Consider the following 27,712-nt stretch of genomic DNA (forward strand, 5'->3'; position numbering starts at 1 on the left):
ATGACAAGTAGTTCAAACTCTCCAGATTCTCACTTGCCCTCAAAAACAAGGTGAGTCTTTGACAGAAGATGCTAAATGGTAACTATTCAGGAGGGAAAAGAGGGTCTCTATTAACACAGACTAAAGGCAGATATTATGGTATTTCTTCCCACAGAAATTCTAAAATAGATTACAACTACTTGAAGGAATTGAATGAGGATTTAAAACTAAGAAAACTGGAACTACTAGAGATGCTAAAACCTATTGAAGATAAGAACAACCTCTTATTCCAGAAGTTAATGTCCAACTTGGAGGAAAAACAACGAAGGTAATGACTCCCTACTCAGGATTTTCTAAAGGGAGAAAGCTTGGAGAACTTTAATTCACAAGATTAGCAATGATTATTTACATTAAAAAAAAAAGGTTAGACATTCAGCTATGGTAGGTAAAGAATTTATAACCACAAAATCAGAATGGTAAGGAATCCTTTATTTTCTTTTAGTAAAATTAAATATGACTCAGCCCTCATATCTTGGGGTTATAGTTATTACTCTTCTTCCCTAGGGTATCTACCCAAGAAACAGATAAGAGCCTTTAATATCTTCAGTTTATTGTAGACACACTAATAGCTCCTTATTCATGTTTGTGGAATCACTTTAGGATAGATGACTCTGTTCTTCCCATGCCAAGCAACAGAATGGCAACCTTTTTAAGCATACTAGGCAGTGAGGTCTTAATGCTTCACTAAGGTACTCACTGTTCTTGGTACACACCAACTCCCTGTTTCCTTTCTAGTCTCGGGAAATCTCACCTTAATGGGTCTGCCTTCATTCTCTACCATTACCATAAGCATCTCAGGGAGCTTGGAATTTTGGAGAACAAATGCCAGGCACAAAATTGTGGTGAAGCAAACCCAGAAACTCAGACTTCTCTTGGAGCAAGAGAATACAAATTCTTGCTTCTCTTCTTATAATTGGAAAGGGAAAAGTACAATGAATATAAACATTATTAATGCCATTAAAGGATATCTTCTCTCACAGTCAAAGACTTGCTATTGATTCCGATTTTGTTAGAATCTTCTTGATGGCTTGACTCTCTGGGGGCTACCATAAGGATATAAGTGGTTTCCCTAACTAACTAAAATGTCTTTGTATGGAGAAGCAAGGCAGGGGAGATGGACAGAGACAGGGTAGGGAATGATTCTGGGATTTATCCTGAAGACAACAGGTTCTTTGACTTCCTTCACAGGAGCATAAATGGCCCTTTCTACCACAAAAATTATACACTAAAACATTTTTCTGATAGGGTGGAGAGGAGCCTCACGGGCTGTTGAAGACCTAAGTTTTGAGCATTACAGAGCACACAGCTAAGACAAATGTCAATTAGGAATGGAGTCATCCTATTAAGACCTGCTATGTCCAGAAGGACTTCGGTAGTTCCCATGATTTTAGCCCCCATCTCACTTCCATAGTAGAGTACTTTCTGACAGGTTGAAAAATATTAATATTATTCTTTAAGAAGTATTATGTTTTATTATGTCTCTCTTCTCCTTCTAGTCTGCAGATTATGAGACAGATCATGGCAGGAAAGGGGAGTGAAGAATCCTCAGCCATGGAGCTCATTAAGGAAGCAGAGGAGATGAAACAGAATCTGGTAAGAGGTTGATGGGCTCTCCAGGGAATGGCCTCCTGAACAGAGAACAATTCCAGTGCTGTTGTCAGATGTGGAAGGAAAGACAGAGTGCTCATCTCTAGTAGCTGATGCTAAAACATGTAATACTTCTTTAATCTAGAAAGTCCAGGATTATCCAAAGAAAGTCAGATAACATGTTGGGAAAAACAAGGACTAGTGGCTAGCAAAAATTCTATTTCTTTGATTTTTAAAAAAATTTTTTCTCTAGTGGTTAAGGAATACAAGCATATAAATCGTTCACATTTCAGAAGGAATAGAAAATACCTGCCAAAATAAAAGAAAGTTTGCTCTTGAGTCTTTTATTAATCATCACCAGATGACATTTTTACATTTACCTTCAGATAGAGAGGGAGGAAGAGAGAGAGAGAGAAACATCAATGTGAGAGAGACATATTGACTGGTTGCCACCTGCACAACCCCAACCAAGGTCCGGGGACGAACCGCAACCAAGGTTACCTTAGTGGGAACCAAGGTCACCTTAGCGGGAACCGAACCCGGGACTCTCTGGTCCACAGGCCAATGCTCTAACTGCTGAGCCAAACCATCCAGGGCTGCTCTGAGTCTTATAAAATATTTTTTTCTTTATTGATTTTAGAGAGAGAGAGGAAGGGAGAGGGAGAGAGAATGATAGAAACATCAATGAGAGAGAACACTGATTGCCTGCCTCCTACATGCCCCCCACTGGGGATTGGGCCCACAACCTGGGCACATGCCCTGACTGGGAATCGAATCGGCAACCTTTTGGTGCCCGGGTAAACACTCAACCACTGAGCCACACTGGCTGGGCATTTAAATCAACAATATAAAGGATCTTAAAAACTAGAAATTAGTGCTCTAAGTCCCAGGTAAATTGCCATATGATTAGAAAACCTTAAGTATTATCAGTGTGAGGAACTCATTTCTATTGATAGCATACCACAAATACCATGATTAAAGTTATTCAAAATTGTTGTTTTTTTTTTTAACATCATCATCATCATCAAACTCATCTCTCATGTTCCTAGATTTTGGGTTAGGCTCATTTATTGTTTTGTCTGTGGTTGACTATGTCACTGCACCCCTTTTCCCCTATTACTTAATAATTTCTTCCAATTTCACTTTAATGACAGAACAAACACGTGTTTCTGTTTGTTTGGTCCCCCCACCCCCACCCCACCCCAACAGGAAAGGAAAAACAAGATGCTTCGGAAGGAAATGGAGATGCTATGGAACAAGGTGTGCCATTAGGGATCTCTTGACAGTATTGTCTTACAGACCATAATGCAAAAAAACTTCCCTTTCCTCTGGTCCTGATCTTCATGGTTTTTTGCATGTCCTTGCTTCCACTCATGCCTCATTCTAATTCATTCTTTGCACAACCACCAAAGTGGTATTTTAAAATAATTTTTTCTTTATTGACCTCAGAGTGAGAGGAAGGGAGAGTAAGAAAGACATAGAAACATCGATGAGAGAGAACATCGACTTGCTGCCTCCCGCATGCCACCCACTGCGGATCTGGCCCACAACCTGGGCGTTTGCTCCGACCAGGAATTAAACTGGTGACCTCTTGGTGCATGGGTCAATGCTCAACTACTAAGCCACACTGGGCAGGCCAAGCTTTAAAATAATCAAATCATATTGCTCTTCTTATGAAAACCCTTAATAGATATTTCTTATTGCCCCATAATCTGGCTCTGGTCTAACTCTCTAGTCTCCTCATAGAAGTCCTTTCCTCCCTCCTTGTGATTCCTCAAACATGCTATGACTTTTCCTAACACAAGCCTTTTGTTCTTGCTTTATCTCTGGCCCATAATAGTATTTTCCTATGGTTGGGTCATTCTCTTCCTTTAGGTCTCTGTTTAAATGTCACCTCCTCAGGGAGGCTCTCCTTGTTTACACTATCTAAAATAGGGCGACCGCTCATACAACTCAAAAAAAGGAAGACAAAGAACCCATAAAAAATGGGCAGAGGAACTAAATAGACACCTCTCCAAACAGGACATACAAATGGCCAAGAGACATATGGTCAACATCACTAATCATCAGAGAGATGTAAATTTAAACAACAATGAGGTATCACCTCACACCTGTCAGAATGGCCGCCATCAACAAATCATCAAACAACAAGTGTTGGCGAGGGTGTGCAGAAAAGGGGACTCTAGTACACTGCTGGTGGGAATGCAGACTGGTGCAGCCACTATGGAAAACAATATGGTGTTACCTCAAAAAATTAAATATTGAACTGCCATTTGACCCAGTGATCCCACTTCTAGGAATATACACTAAGAAGCCTGAAACACCAATCAGAAAGAATGTATGTACCCCCGTGTTTGTAGCAGCACTATTTACAATAGCTAAGATCTGGAAAAAGCCCAAATGTCCATCGGTAGAATAATGGATAAAAAAGCAGTGATACATATACACAATGGAGTACTATGCATCAGTAAGAAAGAAAGATCTCTTATCCTTTGAGACGACATGGAGAGACCTGGAAAATATTATGCTAAGGGAAACAAGCCAAACAGAGAAAGACAAGTATCATATGATCTCACTTATTTGTGGAATATAATGAACATAACAGTCTGAGGAATGGGGTAGTCCCTGAGACGTGGGAGTGGGGTACAGACTGACAATTTCCAGAAGAGGGTGTGGTGGGGGAGAGATAAACCACAGAACTTATATGCATGTGTGCATGAACAATGGACATGGACAACAAAGCTAGGATAAGGCAGGGAGGGAGGGGGAGGGGGGAACCAGTGGTGGAAAAAGGAGAAACATCTGTAACAAAAATAAATAAATAAATTTTCAAAAATAAAATAAAATAGGGCAACCCCCACCCCCTACTTTCTAATATACAACCTTGTTCATGTCTTCCATAACACTTTTTATAATATAAGCTATTATCATTATTATTATTATTATTATTATTATTATTATTTTACTGGTTTCTTGTCTCCCTGTGCTAATCCGGAATAAGAGCTCCTCTAGTATCTTGATTGCTTTGTTCATCTCTGAATCCCTAGCACATAGCACAATGCTTGTAACATAGTAGACAATAAATGTGAATTGAATGAATGAATCAATGAATGAATGCATGAATACCTATTTCTAATTCCACTATAATTTTGCGACAGTCATTGCACTGTTTAAGATAACAATAGTAGGGCCTTTTGCTGGGAAACCAGGCAGGGATATTCCTTTGTGGACTAAGTCCTAGGTATCTGAATGTTTCTTCACAGACCATGAGACGAGAAGAGTAGATTGTGTCTTGTGATTAAAAACAGGTGTGTCTTGAATGCTCCCATAAAAAGACACAGAGTAGTTGATTGGATAAGAAAGCATGACTCATCTATATATTGTTTACAAGAGACTCACCTCACAACAAAAGACTCACATAGATTGAAAGTGAAGGATGGAAAAAAATCTTCCAAGCAAACAGAAAGGAAAAAAAAGCTGGGGTAGCAATACTCATATCTGATAAAAATAGATTTCAAAATGAAGGCCATAGCTAGAGACAAAGAAGGCCACTACATAATATTGAAAGTATCTATCCAACAGGAAGATATAACCTTGATAAACATATATGTACCCAATATAGGAGCACCAAAATATATTAAAAATCTTCTGGAGGACTTCAAAGGAGAAATCGATAGCAATACAATCATAGCAGGGGACTTCAACACGCCGCTGACATCACTGGATAGATCCTCTAGACAAAAATTTAGCAAGGAAACAGAGACTCTAAATGAGCACTAGACCAAGTGGATTTAATAGGTATCTACAGAGAATTAAACCCCAAAACTACAGAATTCACATTCTTCTCAAGTGCACATGGGACATTCTCAAAAACAGACCACATGTTAGGGCACAAACTAAGTCTCTACAAGTTCAGGAAGACTGAAATCATATCAAGCATCTTCTCAGATCACAATGGCATGAAACTAGAAATCAATTGCAAGAAGAACATACAAAGACATTTGAACACATGGAAGCTAAATAGCTTGTTGTTAAACAATGAATGGGTCACCAAGGAGATCAAGGAAGAAATCAAAAACTTCCTGGAAACCAATGAAAATGAAGACACAACAATACAAAATCTATGGGATGCAGCAAAAGCAGTTCTGAGAGGGAAGTTCATAGCACTACAGGCCTACCTCAAAAAACAAGAAAATTCTCTAATAGATTATCTAACCTCACAACTTAAAGAACTAGAGAGCAAACAAAAATAAAACCCCAGAGCAAGTAGAAGGAAGGAAATAGTAAAGATCAGAGCAGAAATAAATGACATAGAGACCAAAAAAACAATTCAAAGGATCAATAAAACAAAGAGCTGTTTTTTCAAAAAGATAAACAAGATTGATGGACCCTTAGCTAGACTCACCAAGAAACAAAGAGAGAGAACCCAAATACACAAAATCAGAAATGAAAGAGGAGAGGAAACAACTGACACCACAGAAATACAAAAGATCATTAACAACTACTATGAACATTTATATGGCAACAAATTCGACAATCTAAGCGAAATGGACAAATTTCTAGAAACACATAGTCTCCCAAAACTGGATCAGGAAGAGATAGAAAACTTGAACAGACCAATAACAACAGAAGAAATTGAAGATGTAATCAAGACTCTCCCAGCAAACAAAAGCCAAGGCCCGGATGGCTTCACAGGGGAGTTTTACCGAACATTCAAAGAAGAACTAACACCCATTCTCCTCAAACTATTTCAAAAAATTCAAGAAGAAGGAAGACTTCCAAACTCGTTTTATGAAGCCAGCATAATTCTAATTCCAAAACCAGAAAAAGACATTACAAAGAAAGAAAACTACAGGCCAATATCCCTGATGAACATAGATGCCAAAATCCTGAACAAATACTAGCTAATCGGATCCAGCAATACACCAAAAAAATTATCCACCATGACCAAGTGGGATTCATCCCAGGGATGCAAGGCTGGTACAATATTCGCAAATCAATAGATGTGATACACCACATAAATAAAATAAAGAATAAAAACCACATGATCATATCAATAGATGCCAAAAAAGCCTTCGACAAAATCCAGCATCCATTTCTGATAAAAACGCTCAGCAGTGTGGGAATAGAGGGATCATATCTAGACATAATTAAGGCCATATATGAAAGACCTACAGCCAACATCATACTCAATGGGCAAAAACTAAAAGCATTTCCCTTAAGAACAGGAACAAGACAAGGATGCCCACTTTCGCCACTCTTATTTAACATAGTACTGGAAGTCTTAGCCACAGCAATCAGACAGGAAGAAAAAATAAAAGGGATCCAAATTGGAAAGGAGGAAGTGAAATTGTCATTATTTGCAGATGACATGATACTATACATAGAAAACCCCAAAGATTCCATCAAAAGTTTACTAGACTGAATAAATGAATTTGGCAAAGTAGCAGGATACAAAATTAACGTCAAGAAATCGATGGGATTCTTATACACCAATGATGAACTCACAGAAAGAGAAACTAAGAAAACAGTCCCATTTACCACTGCGGCAAAAAAATTAAGATACCTAGGAATATACTTAACCAAAGAAATAAAGAACCTATTCGCAGAAAACTACAGGTCATTGAAAAAAGAAATAAAGGAAGATATAAAAAAGTGGAAGCACATACCCTGTTCATGGATTGGGAGAATTAACATCCTTAAAATGTCCATATTACCCAAAGCAATCTATAGATTCAACGCAATCCCCATCAAAATACCAAAGGCATACTTCACAGAATTAGAACAATTACTTCAAAAGTTTATATGGAACCAAAAAAGGCCTTGAATAGCCACAGCAATCTTGAAAAGGAAGAACAAAGTTGGAGGGATCACATTACCAGATTTCAGGTTATACTACAAAGCCACTGTAATCTAAACAGCCTGGTACTGGCACAAGAACAGGCATATAGAACAGTGGAACAGAACAGAGAACCCAGAAATGGACCCAAGGCAATATGCTCAATTAATATTTGACAAAGGGGGCAAGAGCATACAGTGGAGTAAGGACAGCCTCTTTAATAAATGGTTCAGGGAAAATTGGACAGCTACTTGCAGAAAAATGAAACTAGACCATCAAATTACACCCTACACAAGAATAAACTCAAAATGGATAAAAGACTTAAATGTGACTCATGAATCCATAAAAATCCTAGAAGAAACTGTAGGCAACAAAATTTTGGACATCATACGCAGCAGAATTTTTACTGACACATCACCTAAGGCAACAGAAACAAAGGTGAAAATGAACACATGGGACTACATCAAACTCAAAAGCTTCTGCACAGCGAAAGATACAATCATCAAACCGGAAAGGCTACCCACTGTATGGGAGTGCATCATTGCCAATGATATATCAGATAAGGGGTTAATTTCCAATACATATAGAGTGCTCATACAACTCCACAAAAGGAAGACAAAGAACCCAACTTAAAAATGGGAAGAGGTACTAAATAGACACCTCTCCAAACAGGACATACAAATGGCTAAGAAACATATGAAGAAATCCTCATAACTAATCATCAGAGAGATGCACATTAAAACAACAATGAGGTATCACCTCATACCTGTCAGAATGGCCACCATCAACAAATCATCAAACAACAAGTGTTGGCGAGGGTGTGCAGGAAAGGGGACTCTAGTACACTGCTGGTGGGAATGCAGACTGGTGCAGCCACTAGGGAAAACTATATGGTGTTACCTCAAAAAATTAAAAATTGAACTTCCATTTGACCCAGTGGTCCCACTTCTAGGAATATACCCTAACAAGCCTGAAACACCAGTCAGAAAGAATATATGGACCCCCATGTTTATAGCAGCACTATTTACAATAGCTAAGATCTGGAAACAGCCCAAGTGTCCATCAGTAGACGAATGGATAAAATAGCTGTGGTACATATACATAATGGAGTACTATGCAGCTGTAAGAAAGAACGATCTCTTATCCTTTGAGACTACATGGAGGGACCTGGAAAGTATCATTCTAAGTGAAACAAGCCAAACAGAGAAAGACAAGTATCATATGATCTCACTTATTTGTGGAATATAATGAACATAACAGTCTGAGGAATGGGGTAGTCCCTGAGACGTGGGAGTGGGGTACAGACTGACAATTTCCAGTAGAGGCAGTGGTGGGGGAGAGATAAACCACAGAACTTATATGCATGTTTGCATGAACAGTGGACATGGACAACAAACTGGGAAAAGAGCAGGGAGGGAGGAGGAGGGGGGAACCAGTGGTGGAAAAAGGAGAAACATCTGTAACAAAAATTAATTAATAAAAATAAATAAATAAAATTTTATTTATTAATAGTTTTAGAATAAATAAAGAAATTTTAAAATTAAAAAACAAAAACCAGGTGTGTCATGCTCCTGCTTTTTTCATCTCATCTTTCCACAAATAATCAGGATACATCAAGCCTTACATCTTTACTGAGATCTGCTCCTTGTTCTAAGTGTCAGCTACAAATCAGTTCTATGAATGATCAGAAGTCTTAGTTCCTGAGTTCTTGAGTTCTTGTGAAAGGAAATGTCTTCTATCAAAATCCAGCTTCTCCAGAGTTCCCAAAAGACTTTTTATAAAGGATGTCCATATGACTTAGCTTGTGATCAACTTTCTCTTTCCATATTTTTAGACAGAAAGAAGAGACAAGAGCAGCCTGCTTAGTGGTCAAGAACACAGGCTTCAGAGTCTGATAAATCTGGTTCAAATTGCAGCTCTATATTTTTCTAGCTGTGTGACCCCAAACAAATGACTTAACCTCTCCAAGTCTCAGCTTTCTCATCTGTAAAATAGAAATAAAAATAGTCCTGTGAGGATTAAATGAGCATGTTTGTAATGTAGTAAAGTAGTGTAAGTAAATAAGTAGCTTATAGTAGTGATATAGAATAAGGGTTCAGTTAATAGTTATTATAAGGCACACTCAATGGACCAAATGTAAAGATTTGTTCCATCCTGAACCCCGTTGGTGGTTCACTTTTCATGTTGGGCCCTGAGAGGTTGAGGATTGGCAGGAACCAAAAGCCTTAACCCATATTGGCTTTCTACTTTCCTTACTCATTCCCACTAATTTAAAGCTTTGCCAAAATGTCTCTCTACAGACATTCAACACAGAAGAACTCAGTGATCAACAAAAAGCACCACAGATAAAAAACAAAGCAAACTTGCAGGATGGAAAGGCAAGTAGACTTCACGGTACTTAGAATTTAAAGGTTGTTGATGCCACGCAACTGGAAACAGGCGGTTGACAATCAGGGCTATTTTGGGTAGGCAGATGGGTAGGATCTGGTCTTAGGATATATTGGATCTACTGTTTGCTAAGGCATTGAACTTCTTTCCTGGGACCTTTTATTCTTTTAACTCTCTTCTTCTATCCCAGGCTCCTGAAAGCCCCTCTTCACCTAGGAAGACTAAGAATGAATTGGAGACATCCTTTGCAGAGAAAGTGAAGGAGATAAGGAAGGTAGTACAAATTTTCTGAATGGCACTGGCTTTTAGAGCTGACAGATTAGATATCATTAATGTAGCAATAATATGCCTAAACTACTGTACTCTTGAACTGATGCTAAAATTTATAGAACATCTGATTCCCTTATGATATTATGTTTGAGTCAGAGTGACACTGCAAGTTTCTGGGAAATCATGTTAGCTAGGGCACAGTGGAGAAGCTAACAATGATAATTTCACAATAGCTATGTGACATCAAAATACTTGTTAATTTGTTTTTGAACATTTATTTAGAAGTATTATGTGTGTATCTAATCTTCTCTCAGCCAATTAACTCATAGAAAATGATCCTATTCATTTAGATTTTAACTTTTGGAGAGTGAATTGTACAGGTAAAGCCAATTAAAAGGACTGTGCAGTTGAAACCAATTTATTAGTGACTCTGACACCATTGTTTTGCTATAAAGTCTTTGAAGCATACTGAGAAAACTGATTTCTGATCTCAATTTACTTTGTCACCCAGAGGCTCTTTCTTCCACCAGGAAAAGCAACAGAGGAAAATAGAATGGGTCAGGTATCAGGAACAAGCCAACAACCTTCAGGTATTAATGTCTTCCAGGCTAGGCTCGGAGACTTGGGGTACAATTTCATTCATACAATATACAGACTTTTAGTTTCATAATATATATATATTTTTTATCCTCACCTGAGGACATTTTTCCATTTTTTGTACAGATAGAGTGGGAGGGAGAGAGAGGAAGAGAGAGAGAGAGAAACATCGACGTGAAAGGGACACATCGAGTGGCTGCCACCCGCACGACCAACCAGGCCCGGGGACAAACTGCAACCGAAGTACGTGCCCTTAGCGGGAACCGAACCCGGGTCTCTCCGGACCGCAGGCCGATGCTCTAACCGCTGAGCCAAACCGGCCAGGGCTAGTTTCATAATATTAAACCCAATGCCTTCATCTCAATTACCAATTGTCCTGATAAAAGAAATGTTTCATGGGAGATGGCTGGAGAGAACTGTCTCCAGCTTTACCTTGAGTAACTTGAAATAAGTAGCACTTTTTTTTTTGTTTGGTCTTGATTATGTTCTATTTGAAATGGGGAAAAAAATCACAGATACTTTCTCCCCAACTTTTAAAAACTAAGCATGATAGGATCATTTTTATACTTCTGAGTAAAAAGGATTCATGTAAGTGGTTTTAGAGAAGCCAACAGTATATGAATAGTTCTGAAAAATGTTCTCTTGTAGAATGACTTTAATGGAAACGTGATTGAGTTCAGAATTGAAGCTTTGAAGAACTACCAGCAGGCCAATGACCTGAAGTTATCACTATACTTACAGCAGAATTTTGAGCCAAAGCAAGCATTTAAAAAATCTACCTGGGTCCCAAGAGGGTAGGTAAAGTTTCATGGGTACACAGTTTGAGGGTTTGTTTTTTTTTTCTTTCACATTAGAGATCCCATTACATGTAAAGTGATTAACACAATGTCTGACACATATTAAGTTAAATGTTAGTAGTGTTATAATAAATATTATCACTATCATTATAATAATTACTCAGAAGCTCGCATACCAACGTAAGGATTCCTCTGGAGGAAATGAAAGTTTCCTTTTTTGTAAAAACTAATATGTTATATACTTAGCATGTATTTGATACATAGTTGGTACTTGATAAAATATTAGTTTCCTCCCCACCCCTCCCCTCTTCTAGAAATTAAAGTAGTTTGATCTCATGGATCTTGTTGGAATAGATTCTGCTACTTCAGAACAGAAGGCCAAGGCAATAGACATCTGACAATGGTCGTGAGTTTCACCAATCCAGATATTCCTCTGGGAGTTTCAGCATTTCCGCCCCCAAATAATTTAAGTCATCATTAGAGCAAATCATATAGTTTACCATAATAAAGAGAATAAAGGAATGGCTTCTGAGGGGCAGGAGAAAAGAGTTCTTAAATTTTCAGGGATCTATGAATTTGAACTCAGTATTTTAAAAAAGAGAGATAGAGCCCTGGCTAGTTTTGCTCAGTGGTTAGAGCATCGACCTGCGGATCAATGAGTCTCGGGTTCGATTCTGGTCAACAGTACGTACCTTGGTTGTGGTTCATCCCTGGCCCTGGTGGGGTCGTGCGGGAGGCAACCAGTTGATGTGGCTCTACCACATTAATGTTTCTCTCTGTATCTCTTTTTCTCCCTTCTTCTCACTCTGATAATAAGTAGAAAAATATCCTCAGGTGAGGAATGAAAAAAAAAAAAAAAAAAGAGAGACATAGAATGAGAGATCATGGCTAAGGGATGACAATATGTAACATTATCAGGACTCAAACAGTTTACAAAATTACACATAGCACATGGGATAAAACAAACAGATGAATAAATCAACACAAAGGGAAAGTAATTTGAAGGCAGGTAAATACATGAAAATGCATAATGGAAGTACTATATAGTTGGTAGAGTCAGGCTTCAAACTTGGTTCTGAATGTCCCAGGAAAAGAAACATGGATTTATGGTGTCCACAAAATAACAATCACCAATTGATGAGGAGAACTATAGCTATTGGTACTGATACCAGAGAGAAATTTCTTTCCAGGTCCTTATTATGGATACAGGACACTTTATGTGTATTATGGTAGCTACTGTCCTCAACAGTATTTCTAAAATGAATTCAGAATCTAAATTTGCTAGGCTGTTTCTTATCTGTTCCTTGGAACAATCTGATAATGAATTATTAATTTGAAGTTAAAAAAATAATGAATCAGCTCAATATGATTTGGTCTAGGTACAAAGCACTGTTAGTCTGACTTGATCCATAAGTAAAATTTAGAAAATCTAGAAGACTGGATGAACTACCAATCTTTCAGTCAGTGTTCCATTCATATTTTTCTTTTAACTGTTGTTTTGATAAGAATTGGACCAAGAAAGCTTGAGGCTTTCTTCTCCAAAAAGAACCTGGAATACAACCAGAAGTAGTGTAAAGTCATTAAGATACTAATGAAAATTATAGAAAAATGGAGGATTATGAGGAGGACAGATCCTTGTTTTATTTCATTTAGATCATTTTTGAGGAATCCATAGAGTAAGGGACAAAATTCTTTTAGTTCTAGATTCAAATCAAGCCAACATTAGTAATAAATGAAAGATTTCATTCAATTTGATCACCTCAAACTTGGAGTCTTTGAGCTTTGAACTAGGACAGCCCACAGATCAACACCCTCTTTGTTTTCTCTCCTCTTGTGCTACTGGAGAATTAAGTGTCTGGGCACCAAACAGTTTTGTTATTGCAAATGACTGTAGCCACAGGCACGAGTGACCCATTGCTCCTGTGTTTTATTGATCGTGTATTCATTGAGCGTGGAATATAGGCTAGTTTTATTTTCTAATACAAATACATACAAAATCTTTAGGCTTGTTTGAGCTCAAATGGATCTGAAACCTAAGGTTTTTTGTTTTTTTTGGTTTTTTTTTTATCCTCACCTGAGGACACTTTTACACTTTTTGTTCAGATAGAGTGGGAGGGAGAGAGAGGAAGAAAGAGAGAGAGAAACATCGACATGAAAGGGACACATTAAGTGGCCGCCACCCGCATGACCAACCAGGACCAGGGACAAACTGCAACAGAGGTACACACCCTTACCGGGAACCAAACCTGAGACTCTCTCTGGACCACAGTCTGATGCTCTAACTGCTGAGCCAAACCGGCCAGGGCTGAAACCTAAGTTTTAAAGTCTGCTTGTGTTGACCTATTTATAACCTAGTGTTTGGTTTTTTTAAAAGTAAACAAAGGAAACATTAGTTTTCTTTATAGAGGGATTTGAAAAGTAATTATGTTAAGATTATTACCAACAGTGATATAATAGGGAGGTTTGGTGGTGCTCAGTATTTCCCAACTTCTGTGTCCCTTGGACTATTGTTTATTCAATATTTTCTAGATTGACTTTAATTGCTTAAATGCATTACTTGAAAATAATGTTTGTATTACTGTTTTAAATGAAATACAGTATAGTTGTTCATAATAGAAAGTAAACTTGATAATAAGTATACAGAAAACAAAATGTTAATATTCTAACAAGATGTTGAAGCCTGAGGCATGTTTTATCTTTATTAGGAAATGAGATTAGAAAGATTAGAGAGATTTAAAGAAATCCAGCAACAAATTGAAACTTTCTCCTTGATGCCATCAAGTTTGAGAGAATTGAAAAGGGAATAATTTTCTCACTGTGATTTATAGCATTTAATGTGACTAGCACCTCTTAGATTTATCTCAGTTACCACCTAAAATCATCTCATTGTCAACTTAGGAAACAGTAATTTAATGTAACAAGCACTAGGTTTATGGTCAAATGCTTGAGTTGAAGACCCTACTCAGAGGCTAACCAGTTAAATAACTTGGGCAGGTCATTTTGTTCAGTTTTTTCTTTATCTAAAACAACCATAAAATATTATAGAGCATGTTGAAGACATATGGTGTTGTTTCACCCTCACAATGACTCTGTAGGGTAGTTATTATAGAACAAGAAACAAGTTTAGAGAAGTCAGGCTTCAGACTCCATATCCAAAGCTCATCTAGAGTAGGCTATCCAATGGCAGTATTGAAGTATGTAATTTTTCATGACTCTTTCATTTCTACAGGCTATGACTTGAATTCAACTTATCACTTGTTTAATGTATAATGTTCCAAATGAAGAATCATACTCCCTAATATTAATTTGTTCAGTAATAAAACAAATTGACAGATTTGTAATTCTGCATTTAGCCCAGTAGGTGGCACTGATCACATCCAGGCTTCTAGTCCACAAATCTTGGTAATTCAGGAAATGCTATAGAAGTGATTGGCCTTCTATTACCCTTAGGACAAAATGTGCTACATTTACATATGAAATAAAAACAGAAAAAAATCCTATTGATGTTTTCCGCCATGCTCTGTGGCACTGAGGTGTATTACTGGCAGCCTTGATTAGCCATATTAAATTTAGTATTCAGCTTCACAATCCTTATCTATTATTCTACTCCATCCAGTCCAAACACCAGTCACTGCCCATTTCCTCCACAATCCCTATCTACCACTGTTTCTACCATTGATACATCAGGCAACTGGGACACTGAATTAAAAAATCAGTTAGGCAATTGCACAAGCTGTGGTGATTTTTTGAAGGTTAAGTACTTAATAGTGTTCCTGGATAATGTTTCTTTTCCTCTGGTGTCAAAAGAATTGAATTTCACAAATCTGTCTGAAGGAAAGGGTAGAATGTAATTTTGGACACAGCTCCCAGCAAATCAGGGTACAGGCCCTTCCATTCGTTCCAGGCATTTCCAAGTAGAGAGCTGCTTCTCCCACTGCTCTTGGTAAAGAATCCCTCCTCCCACATCAACTGTCCTGTGTGCTGGTTGGCTGAGTCATAGTGGTGTGACTTGTTTGGATGGCAAAATACAATACTGTGTTAATATTACTGACTTTGTTACACTTCAAGCAATCACTATTTACAAATTCCCTTGAGGCCCAGGTTGTAGTATTACCCTTGTCAGTCTTTAGCACACTGTATCACATAGTCTTATAAAAGAGAAAAACATTTTATACCTAGGGTAAAGTATTTCCTTTCAATGTTTCCAGAGATGGGTCACATTTGAAGGGATTTATTTCCCCACCAGAGTAAAATTACAATTTGACCCAGGGTGTATGGCAGCCCTTCCCTGGCTTCCGCAGAGTTGAGAAAGCAGTTCGTGGCCTTTGGCAGTCACCTATCTTAGAGAACACAGGTACAAAGCAATCTTTAAATTCAGCTGAATTTCCCATCATGCCTGCTGGTGTTTAAAGAAGAGGTTTGTCTTTAGTAATAATAGAAGTGGTGATAAACATTTGATTTTGACAGCCTTGCTTTTCTCTCCTCCACCCCTTCCTGAACTCAGCATTTCCTTGAGCTCTTTTGAAAAGCTGAAGTTTGGATGTGAACATTTTTCTACATTTATAAATTCAGATGAAAGTCCAGTGAGGTGGGAAGTGAATACTCTTGAGACCTTATTTATTCTGTAACTCCCTCTATTCTGAAAGCAGATCATTCTTCCCAGCTTTAACCTTTACTTCGCTTTAGTATTACTCTTCCTGATGGCTGAAACACACTCTAACAGGTGCTAGTAAAAGGAAAATAGTAGTGTTAAGCTACAATGCTGAAAAGCAGGGATGGAAACCCACAGCTGGCTCAAATCTGGATCCTTGATAAATAGCATTGCTCTCAAACACAGGATTTTCATAAGGTTTATGGTATTAGTAGGTTATGAAACTAATTTCTAAACTAGATTGCTTTTTCACTTCATATAAAACCCAACCGAATTTCAGGGGAAGAATAAAAAGTCTTCTTCCCATAATGTAAATTTTAAAGTTTTAAAAAAGTAAACTGTGACTTTAATAATAATATGATTATTTCAATGAATGACAATAGGTTCCAAACTTTTTTGCATCATACACTCAGGAGAGCACAGGATGTCTAAGATAGGGTTGTCATATTTAGCAAATAGAAAGAGGATGCTCAATTAAAATTGAATTACAGATATATAACTTTTTAGTATAAATATGTCCCAAATATTACACGGGACACACTTATATTAAAAATTATTTGGTGTTTATTGAAATCCAAAATCAATTGGGTGTCCTGTACTTTGGTCTGGCAACACAAATCTAGGACCGATTCACTACAGAGCCTATTTAGCGCCCTACAATTCTTGTGTCCCCTCTTTCCTTCCCTTTTTATTGCCTGCCTTCTCCTTCTCTGTCTCAGCCTGTGCTAGTCATTCTTTCCTCTTCCTCTTTCTCTTCCCTACCTCCACCTTTGTCTTTGGTTTGTTTTTCAGTATCCACAGTTGGATATACTGTGAGTTATCTGAGGGTATGAATATATGTATATGAATTACCATGACATTTCTTCATTTAAAAGTTGTATTAGAAGTACATTTTATAGCCTCTCAAATAAAAATTTTTTTTGCATGTAATATTCAATGATTATTTTTTTTCCTGTGGGACATGAGCTCTTAACAACAACAAAAATAGTTTGTCACCCCAACTTTAAAAATACTGCTTGATAAAGTTATTTTCTTTAAAAAATTTTTTAATTCTCACCTGAGGATATATTTTTATTGATTTAGGGGGAGAGAGAGAGAGAGAGAGAGAGAAAGAAACATGAGTGTGAGAGAGAAACATCGATCTGCTGCTTCCCGTAGGCACCCTGACCCAGACAGAACCCTCAACCTAGGTATAAGCCCTGACCAGGAATTGAACCCTCATCCTGTTACTGTATAGGATGATGCTCCACCAACTTACCCACTAGGCCAGGACAAAAAAGTAAACAATTAGAAAATCCACATTAATGCTAATACCAGAGTGAGTCCTACAGTCATACGATCATATAATACTGTGATGAATGTTAATAGCCTTGTAACTCCAAATAAAACTAGTTTTATTTATTTATTTACTTTTTCTCAAAGAACGCTCTCATTGCCCTAATGTTTCCCTTCAGGTACTGTGGGCACTACAACTATGGGCAAAAAAGAACCTAATGTGGTGAGAACTACTTTCATTGTCAAAATCACTTTAAAGTCTTGAGAAGCTGTAGATTTTTGGAATGCGTTTGTTAATGTACATTCTAATTCAATATTTTTAGGGGATTTATTTGCAAAGTGAGTGCCAGGGCATTTGATGTTTTAGCTGTCTTTTTTTTTTTTTTTTTTCTACCTGTTTTAGAGAATCCTGGTATTAAAGACCTACATAGAACAACAAGGAACTAAAGGAAGTCAGCTTGATGATATAGGATGGAGGCTCTTTTTTCTGAGGTCACTGCCAGATGAATCTCTGAAGAATTCAAAGTCTTTCACTCCATTTGCTTGGACAGATTTAAAGACTAGGCATACAGATTTAAAGACTAGGCATAGCCATCTGTGTCCATTAAAATCTCTCCAACCTTTGTTTTAGTGCTGTTCCCCTCTCATTCCCCACCAAACTGGTTGGAAATGCTAGTTAGGTGCTCAGCCTTAAGCATGTTAGGAATTTAGTCATTTATGGATTGTAAAATAGCCTTTGATTATTTTGATAGCTTTTGATTTTGAAATGACTAGATTCAAACCACACTGTATATTGTTAAGTCCATAAAAAGATGTTCCTCTCCACCTCTGAAATGTTTAATTCTTGGTAGATCCACCACTGGCAAATGAATAAAAGTAGGTATAAAATAAGGAAAATTATGTACTCCATAGACTTCTCTTACTCTCTCACCAGCCACATCCAACTGCCCAGTTGATTCTGCCTCATAGTTATCTATTCCTTGAATACCTTCTACCTTCCTAGTACCGCTGTTTGAGTTCAGGCCCTCTTTCCTGCCTGGATTACCACTCTTAATTGGTTTCCCTGCTTCCAGGCACTCTAATCCATCTACCACAACACCAATGTAACTACCTTTTCTAAAAAAGAAATGAGATCATGTCACTTCCCTGTGGGTTTCTCACTAACATAAGTGTACAGTCCAAACTCCTTCACAGACCGTATAATAATGATCTGCCTCCTGCCTATGTTCCCAGCTCATCTTTCACTGTATCCCCTCCCCTCATATATCCTACATTGAGCTCTGGAGAACAATTTGCAGTGCCCCTGCCTGATGCATCATGAGTACCATTATCTCCATGCCTTCGCACAAAGCTGTTTCTCTGTCTGAAAGATTTTTTCCTTGTCTGCTTGACCATTGCCTATTTGTCCTAAGGGCTGAGTTTGGTGCCCAACTTTTATCCCAGTAGTTCTCAACCTAAGCTGTGTATTAGAATCTCCTTAGGAGCCTTTATTTATTTATTATTATTTTTTATCCTCACCCGAGGACTTTTTTGCATTTATCTTCAGATAGAGGGGGAGGGAGAGAGAGGAGGAAGAGAAAGAGAGAGAAACATCGATGTGAGAGAGACGCACAGAGTGGTTGCCACCACCATGACCCCAATTAGGGCCAGAGACAAATTGCAACTGAGATACATGCCCTTAGTGGGAACCGAACCTGGGACTCTCCGGTCTGCAGGCCAATGCTCTAACCGCTGAGCCAAACTGGCCAGGGCTCTCCTTAGGAGCTTTTAAAAATACCAATTCAATAAACAAAATGAAAGATAAAAATCATATCAATAGATGCTGAAAAAGCATTTGACAAAAATCCAGCACCCATTTCTGATAAAAACGTTCAGCAATCTGGGAATATAGGGATCATATCTAGACATAATAAAGACCATATATGAATGACCTACAGCCAACATCATACACAATGGGCAAAAACTAAAAGCATTTCCCTTAACAACAGGAACAAGACAAGGATGCCCACTTTCGCCACTCTGATTTAACATAGTACCAGAAATCTTAGCCACAGCAATCAGACAGGAAGAAAAAATAAAAGGGATCCAAATTGGAAAGGAGAAAGTGAAACTGTCATTATTCGCAGATAATATGATACTATACGTAGAAATCCCCAAAGACTCCATCAAAAATCTACTAGACTGAATAAATGAATTTGGCAAAGTAGCAGGATACAAAATTAACGTCAAGAAATTGACGGCATTACTATACACCAATGATGAATTGACAGAAAGAAACTAAAAAAAAAAATCCCATTTACCACTGTGGCAAAAAAATTAAGATACCTAAGAATAAACTTAACCAAAGAAATAAAGGATCTATTTGCCAAAAACTACAGGTCATTGAAAAAAGAAATAGAGGAAGATATAAAAAAGTGGAAGCACATACCTTGTTCATGGATTGGAAGAATTAACATCATTAAAATGTCTATACTACCCAAAGTAATCTATAGATTCAATGCAATCCCCATCAACATACTTCACAGAACTAGAACAAATACTTCAAAAGTTCATATGGAACCAAAAAAGACCCCAAATAGCCACAGCACTCTTGAAAAAGAAGAACAAAGTTGGAGGGATCACATTACCAGATTTCAGGTTATACTACAAAGCCACTGTAATCTAAACAGCCTGGTACTGGCACAAGAACAGGCATATAGACCAGTGGAACAGAACAGAGAACCCAGAAATGGACCCAAGGCAATATGCGCAATTAATATTTGACAAAGGGGGCAAGAGCATACATTGGAGTAAGGACAGCCTCTTTAATAAATGGTGTTGGAAAAATTGGACAGCTACATGCAAAAAAATGAAACTAGACCATCAAATTACACCCTACACAAGAATAAACTCAAAATGGATAAAAGACTTAAATGTGACTCATGAATCCATAAAAATCCTAGAAGAAAATGTAGGCAACAAATTTCAGACATCATACACAGCAGAATTTTCACTGATACATCACCTAAGGCAACAGAAATAAGGGAGAAAATGAACACATGGGACTACATCAAACTCAAAAGCTTTTGCACAGCAAAAGATAACAATAATCGAAATGGAAAGGCAACCCACTGTATGGGAGAGCATCATTGCCAATGATATATCAGATAAGGGGTTAATTTCCAATATATATAGAGTGTTCATACAACTCAACAAAAGGAAGACAAAAAACCCAATTAAAAAATGGGAAGAGGACCTAAATAGACACCTCTCCAAACAGGACATACAAATGGCTAAGAGACATAGGAAGAAATGGTCAACATCACTAATCATCAGAGAGATGCAAATTAAAACAACAATACAGTATCACCTCACACCTGTCAGAATGGCCGCCATCAACAAATCATCAAACAACAAGTGTTGGCGAGGGTGTGCAGAAAAGGGGACTCTAGTACACTGCTGGTGAAAATGCAGACTGGTGCAGCCACTAGGGAAAACTATATGGTGTTACCTCAAAAAATTAAAAATTGAACTGCCATTTGACCCAGTGATTCCACTTCTAGGAATATACCCTAACAAGCCTGAAACACCAGTCAGAAAGAATGTATGTACCCCCATGTTCATAGCAGCACTATTTACAATAGCTAAGATCTGGAAACTGCCCAAATGTCCATCAGTAGATGAATGGATAAAAAAGCAGTGGTACATATACACAATGGAGTACTATGCAGCTGTAAGAAAGAAAGATCTCTTATCCTTTGAGATGACATGGAGGGACCTGCAAAGTATTATCCTAAGGGAAACAAGCCAAACAGAGAAAGACAAGTATCATATGATCTCACTTATTTGTGGAATATAATGAACATTATATTGAGGAATGGGGTAGTCCCAGAGACGTGGACGTGGGGTACAGACTGACAATCCCCAGAAGAGGGGGTGGTGGGGGAGAGATAAATCATAGAACTTATATGCATGTATGCATGAACAATGGACATGGACAACAAAGTTGAGGACAAGAAGGGGAGGGAGGGGGAGAGGGGAATCAGTGGGGGGGGGGGGAGAAACATCTGTTTCAAAAATAAATTTTAAAAAATACCAATTCATTGGACCTCTCTCCAGATAATTTAAACCATGATCTCTGAGGGATAGGGCAAGAGCATCTGTATTTTTTAAAAGCTCCCTGGCATATTCTTAAGTTCAGCCAGGTTTGAGAATCACTGTTCTAGGCTCTCTGACCTCTATCATAGCACTTAATGAACTATGTTGCGGTTATTTGTTTACTAGTTATCTCCCTCACCAAATGGAAGACTCTTTGAAGCCCAGGACTATGATTTGTTCATCCTTTCATTTTGACCACCTATCACAGTGCTTGACATTTGATAGAGGCTCAGATACTGCCCAAGGTCACAGAAAGTTAATTGCAAAGTCCCAGGTCTGTTGACAACCTGTCTTGTGTCAATATGATACTACTGGATCATATTGTAGTCCCTGAGATCTTCAGATCTTTTCTTTATTCTGCTTAGGTGTCACTAAATTTCTATCTCATGTCAATATGGGGAGAGTTGATTTGTTACAAAACACTTCATAATCTGTAGCAATCCCTTATAAATTCTAGTAAAGAGCAAGTAAGCTAACCAATTAAAAATCTTTTTTCTGAAGTCAATTTAAATCTTTTAATGTGTATTTAAAGGTGTATTTTTCAAAATGTACTTTTGGACTAGAAAGTTTACACAAAATTACAGAACTTGGACTTTAGAAGGGACTTTAAACAAGCATCAAGTTTCTTCACAGAAGAGGAAATTGGAGTTTAGACACGTTGAAAGGGTATCCAAAGTTCCACAGTTAATTGCGTTTGTTAACAATTAAGGTGAGTACCAAAGCCTAAGTATTATTACTACGGGTTCATATTCCAATTTAAATCATATTTTGCCTCTCTTGACCACAAAAATAACAGGCTCAGCAGCCCTGAGATTATTAGTTTCATGTTCTACTAACTGAGTTAGCTAAGTATGTAATCCACATTCTGTTTTAAGAAAGTCAGCAGTCTTGAGAGATTTTCTACATCAATTGGATTAAACAGATCAATGAGAACAAAAATTAGGAATGTAAAATCTGACTGTATCCTACCTTGAACAAATCATTTAATCTCAGGGCCTTAGATTCCCAATTTAAAATCGGATTAAAAGAACACCATTTGAATATTTTACAATCATGTGGTGTTGTTTTACCTCTTCAATGGGTTTAGATGAGTATTTGAAATTTTTTCCTTATTTTTTGAACTATATTGCAATGATTTATTATTTGTTAACTAAGACAAGAAATAGGCTTGTTTACTAGCTAGCAGAAACTTACACCTTCTTGACAAAATGAATCATTTACCATCTTTAAAGTATTGAAATTGTATGTTCATTGTCAGTCAGGCTTACGTTTCTTCAAATGCTCCAAATCTTTCAATTTCTTCAAAACACAAAACTGGAATATTGTAACTTTTAATTCTACTTTGTTTTTAAGATTTTACTTTGGAATCTGACTTTCATCTATATGGCAGCACAAAGTTATCAGTTAGGTAGGCTGGCTGCTCATGGGTGTCTGTGTTTTGACAAATCCAGTATATGGATCTCAGGTTTGTGTACAAATTGGTTTACTTACCCAACAAATCAGAGACTCATTCAAGCTACTCAAACTCCCAAGAGAGTCACTTACACACTAAATATTAATTTAAATTACAGAGAGGACTATACCCTCCAATGTGGTTAGACTATGTCTATGTTTAGGGCATCCCTCTTCTCAGAATCAAATTATTAGGGAAATTGAATTAATAGTCTAAAAGTATTGGTGGAATTAAAACAGCTTTATTACAGTTTTATTTATACTCATAATACTCCAATTATGTTTATCTGAGAACAAAACTCCTGATATCCTTAATTGGACTTGGGAAGATACTTTTCAATTTTAAGTTCAACTGAGGAAAAACTCTGTCACATTTGTAATACATTTACAAATCATAATGTTGGGTAGTTTCTTTTTTGTTAATCTACACTTGAGGATATTTTCCCACTGATTTTCAGATAGAGTGGAAGGGACTGGGGGAGAGAGAAACACTGATGTGAGAGATACATGGATTGGTTGCCTCCCAAAAGACAGGGGCTGAGGATTGAAACTGCAATCGAGGTACATGCCCTTGACTGGGAATCTAACCTGCTACCCTTTGGTGGGCCAAAGCTCTAACCACTGAACCAAACTGGCCTCGGCTGTAGTTTTATTTTTTGTGGCCTATCTCATTTATTTTACCTTGACTTTCTGGCTATTTAGGAAATATCTGCTTACATTTCGTCCCCCAAAGTTACCTTTTGGGAATGACCTGAAAGTGATTAGTAATGTTTGTCACTTTTTTCCTAAATTAAGGTCAGCAATAGCCCGATACTTTCATCTTTAGTCTAGAATTACAGGTATCAAAGAGGACAAATGACAGTATGCAATATTATGCCTTGCCTTTTAGTATTGAGTGAACTATGGCCACCTTAAGTGCTATCTCCTTTTATAGGTAGAGGCTTCTGAAATCTGTTACATGCTAAGGCAAATTTCTAACAGCCCCTCTGGCACCTTGGGAGGAACCCAGATTGCTAGCAAGTCAAAGTCCCCATTGCACCATGTTTTGTATTTAGTTATCAAATATTAGGAAACAAAAGGAGAACAAGGTTCTGTGTTTGAAAGGGATACCTGCTCTGCAACCAATCAACCCCACAGGTGGTACACAAGCAGACAAATATGACATGTATCTATACATGATAAAATAAGATTTTTCAGAATTGCTTCCTTTACAAATTCATTTATGCTAACATTTCAAACTTTTACTTAAGGTTCATTTTAAGCTAAAAAACTGTATAAATATTCTTATAAGCAGATTTCCTCCAATTATTAGTCAACCTGAAAGAAAAAAAGTTTAGGTTAACAAAATAATTTTGTTTATATTGCTTTTATAGAGACAAAAATATTTTCTAGGGTAGCTGGGCTTTAAGCTAAGTCTGCTGACTTGGAAACCAATAATCAGTAATAATTTAAGAAAAACATGATACTTTGATTTTTCTAAAAGTTCACATAGGTTTAATCCATGTCAGTTGCTAACTTTGGGACTAACTTTTCTTGACTTGTGTATACTGAACACTAAGACCTGAAGGCCTTGTAATCAGAACCCTTTTAAGAAATCAAATAGCTTCTGGGCACTTAATGTTGCTTTTTCATTTAACAAATCTCACCCTCCTTTCCCTCCTGTTCTAGCAAATTCTATCCTCCTTCCTTATAGTCTACCCTTTCTTTGAATTAAGGGAAGAGAAATACCATTGCTTTCTTTAGAAATCAAACTTTTCTTTGTTTCTGGTTTTCTTTTTATTAGATTAACAGCCATATACATAAGTGGTGACCTTGTACATTTGTAAATTGTCAGGACACACATGAAAGTTTCTCTATCTTGTGAATGCTAACATGAGATGATGCGGGTGGCATTAAAGGTATAAATTAGAGCCCTCAGAAAGGAATAAAATCTGTAGTAACGGTGGAGAGAGATAAGTCTGTAAAAAGAGTTGAGCAAACTGTTAACCTATCAAGGTACTAGCCTTACATATGGTACCCAGATCCATTCTCCCTTGATCCATTTGGTAGGGGGACAGCTGATCTCCATCCCCTGGGTGAGTACATGATCAAGGCCAACCAAACCAATCAGAAAATGCCACTCCCCTTGTCTTAGTGTTTTGGTGATGGGCACATGACCTAAACCTATGGGTCTCAAGATTTTGTCTCAGGACCCCTTTACACTTTAAAAATTAGGCAGGACTCCAAAGAGCTTTTGTTCATGTAGGTTAAATCTATTGATATTTATATATTAAAAATTGTTTAAATATAAAAATAGACAAACACATCCCAACAAAGAAAAAAAGATCACATTACACAGTAAGGTCACTGGGTTTATGCTGTGTAAATTTTGTTACAGCTTGCAAAATTTGCAAAGATGAATACCTTGAGGAAAATTGTTGGAAGACAAGCATCTATTATAACTGTCCAGTTTAGTTAATGACTTTTTCCAGCAATTTTAGTAGTGTTAGCAAACAAATCTCCATATACTACAAATCCATGTATCTCCATTCACCCTAATTAAATTTTAATGAACTTAACAAGTCCCTTGTTTTCTGTTATATATTTGTGAAATAAAAGTGTCAGTTCCATTCCATGAATAATGGTAGAATGTCTAAGTTGAAAGGGTGCACAGTCTATCACTTAAAGGGTGCTTATTTGGTCTACCACCTTATTTAAACGATAAAGAAAAAGGCCCAAACTTGTTTAAGATTACACAACCTATTGGTAGGCAGGTTTAGAATATACCTCTCTAAAAGTTCAAGACATTTAATCATTTCAAATTTGAAAGAACCATAGGAGAATAAATATAGGTCACAGAGGTAACAATGCAACAAACTATTTGCTCTTCATCTTTAGAGATAAAGGAAACTTATCTTGGACATACTTTCCCATTTAGGTGTATATATCTCATTTGAAACTAGTTAAGTTTATGATCTGGCTTCAACTCTTAATCCATCGTCAAAAATACTAGTAATACACATACTCAGAAGAAATTTTACTAATTTATTTTATCCCACCTCAACTCCATCCACTTTCTTCTTTGTACTCCCACTATTTAAAATGAAATACATAACAATGTAAATCTTCAGTTAGAAAATAAGTCCATGTTCCAACTGGAACAATAAAAAACTCATAACCATCAAATTGAGATTTTAATTGTGTACAAACATTGATTATACATTTTTTGACACTCTGCTTTTCATTTTTAAGCTTCTCAGGTTTTACCATGGCTGAGAACCAGAGGAAAACTATATATATATTTTAAATTCAGAAGTTGAAAGGGCTAAAAGCAGGGTACTAAGAAACTGATATGAAATAGCCAGAGTTAATAACATATTTTATGAAAAACACCTGGAAAAAGAAAAAGTAATAAAAGCTATTTTCACGGTCCTTTCACATCCCACTAATACGGAATTGAAACTCAATTGCCGTGGCCTGGGTTCCATTTCCACTTCGGAGACACGGTTCAGGTGGGAGGCACATCTTCTCTCTAAGACTGGTGCTTTTCATTCAACAGCAGAGACCGTGGCCATGAAGCCACAAAACCACGGACAGCAGCAGGAAGAGAAGCCAGGTGTCTACAGTCAAGATGCTCTGCTGCAGACTCCTAAGCTTGTGAAGATCGCCCTGTAAACACAGACTTGGGAGATGGGATCCTAAAGCCCAGGAGAAGCAGAAATGAGGAAGCAAGTGGGACGACGAAGCAGGACAGGATACCGCCTTCTTCAAGGCCCACAGCAGACTGGCATAGTAGCCGCCGTTCTGACACCCACCCAGCTTCCTGAGCTACCTCCAGGTTCCCTGGAGCCGTCACGGGGTCGACCCGCAGCTCCTAGGGGTTGCGAGGAGTGGCCCCGGATGCTCGGTCCTTTCCTCACCCGCTCAGAAGAGCGGCTCCGCAGCGCAGAGAAGCCGGCCAGAGCCCCGCAAACGCGGAGGCGCCGGGCTCGGCAGGGGATTGCTTCTGTCTAGCGCTCCGCTGAGGCTGCGTTCGGGTCTCGCGCGCACCCGCTCCGCGTTCTCCCAGCCAATCGGGCGCTACTCGCGCGTCCCGAGCGTTCCCCCGTCCTCCTCCGGCACGGCCGGCTCCTTCCCGCTCAGTACTCTGCGCCGAGCTCTCACTCCTCCCCTCACTCTCCACGAGTTTCACGCCTCGCCGTGTAGCTCCGCCCTGTCCCCGGGTCCGCCCCCGCAACCTCCCGAGCTTGTGCTCTTCTTTTCCCTCAGTCTCTTGCTCTCCAGCCGCCCTGGCTCTCGTGCTCCGCAGCGGCCTGGGACTAACCGGCCCGGACGGACACCGCGCTTTCGCCTCAGCGTGTGCCACCCGCGGCCCGCCGCCTCCGACTGGGACTCGGGGTCGCGCGCCCTGACTCCGCCCCCTCCCGCGGACTCGCGCGCTCCCGGCGCGGCCTCTCCCCGGCGCCGGCCGACCGGCACTCGGCCGCCTCCCCTTCCGTCCCCGCTCACCTCGCGCTCCCGCTCTCGCGGCTGTCCAAGGCGAGCGCGCTCCCGGCCGGCGCGTTCCGAGCTCCGGCTTCTCCCGGCTCCTGTCAGTGCGGTGACTGCGCTGGGAAACATGGCGACCGAGGGAATGATCCTCACTAACCACGATCATCAAATCCGCGTCGGAGTCCTCACAGGTAACCGGGGGAGGAGGTC

General features: G+C 38.4%; 2 protein-coding genes across 7 annotated transcripts in view; both read left to right on the forward strand.

Moving 5' to 3' along the window:
• CCDC196 (coiled-coil domain containing 196) lies at positions 1-26,686 on the forward strand. Its single transcript, XM_036251157.1, is given in 12 exon segments — positions 1-50; positions 155-307; positions 1,536-1,632; positions 2,836-2,886; positions 9,766-9,843; positions 10,044-10,127; positions 10,654-10,713; positions 11,369-11,488; positions 11,490-11,514; positions 17,623-17,666; positions 17,847-18,042; positions 26,571-26,686. Coding segments are annotated over 12 exon segments (1,074 nt in total).
• The window catches only part of GPHN (gephyrin), a 562,530-nt gene continuing 561,408 nt past the window's right edge, over positions 26,591-27,712 (forward strand). For 3 of the 6 annotated variants that reach the window (XM_036267700.1, XM_036267732.1, XM_036267739.1), the window contains exon 1: positions 27,552-27,693. In XM_036267700.1, the coding sequence (XP_036123593.1) occupies positions 27,630-27,693 (64 nt within the window). In that variant the 5' untranslated portion in view covers positions 27,552-27,629. Of the gene's footprint in view, positions 27,694-27,712 lie in introns of all 6 variants that reach the window. The other 3 variants (XM_036267708.1, XM_036267715.1, XM_036267724.1) reach the window with 2 other exon arrangements.

The sequence above is a fragment of the Molossus molossus genome, unplaced genomic scaffold (genome assembly GCF_014108415.1).
Source record: "Molossus molossus isolate mMolMol1 unplaced genomic scaffold, mMolMol1.p scaffold_m16_p_1, whole genome shotgun sequence".
NCBI lineage: Eukaryota > Metazoa > Chordata > Mammalia > Chiroptera > Molossidae > Molossus > Molossus molossus.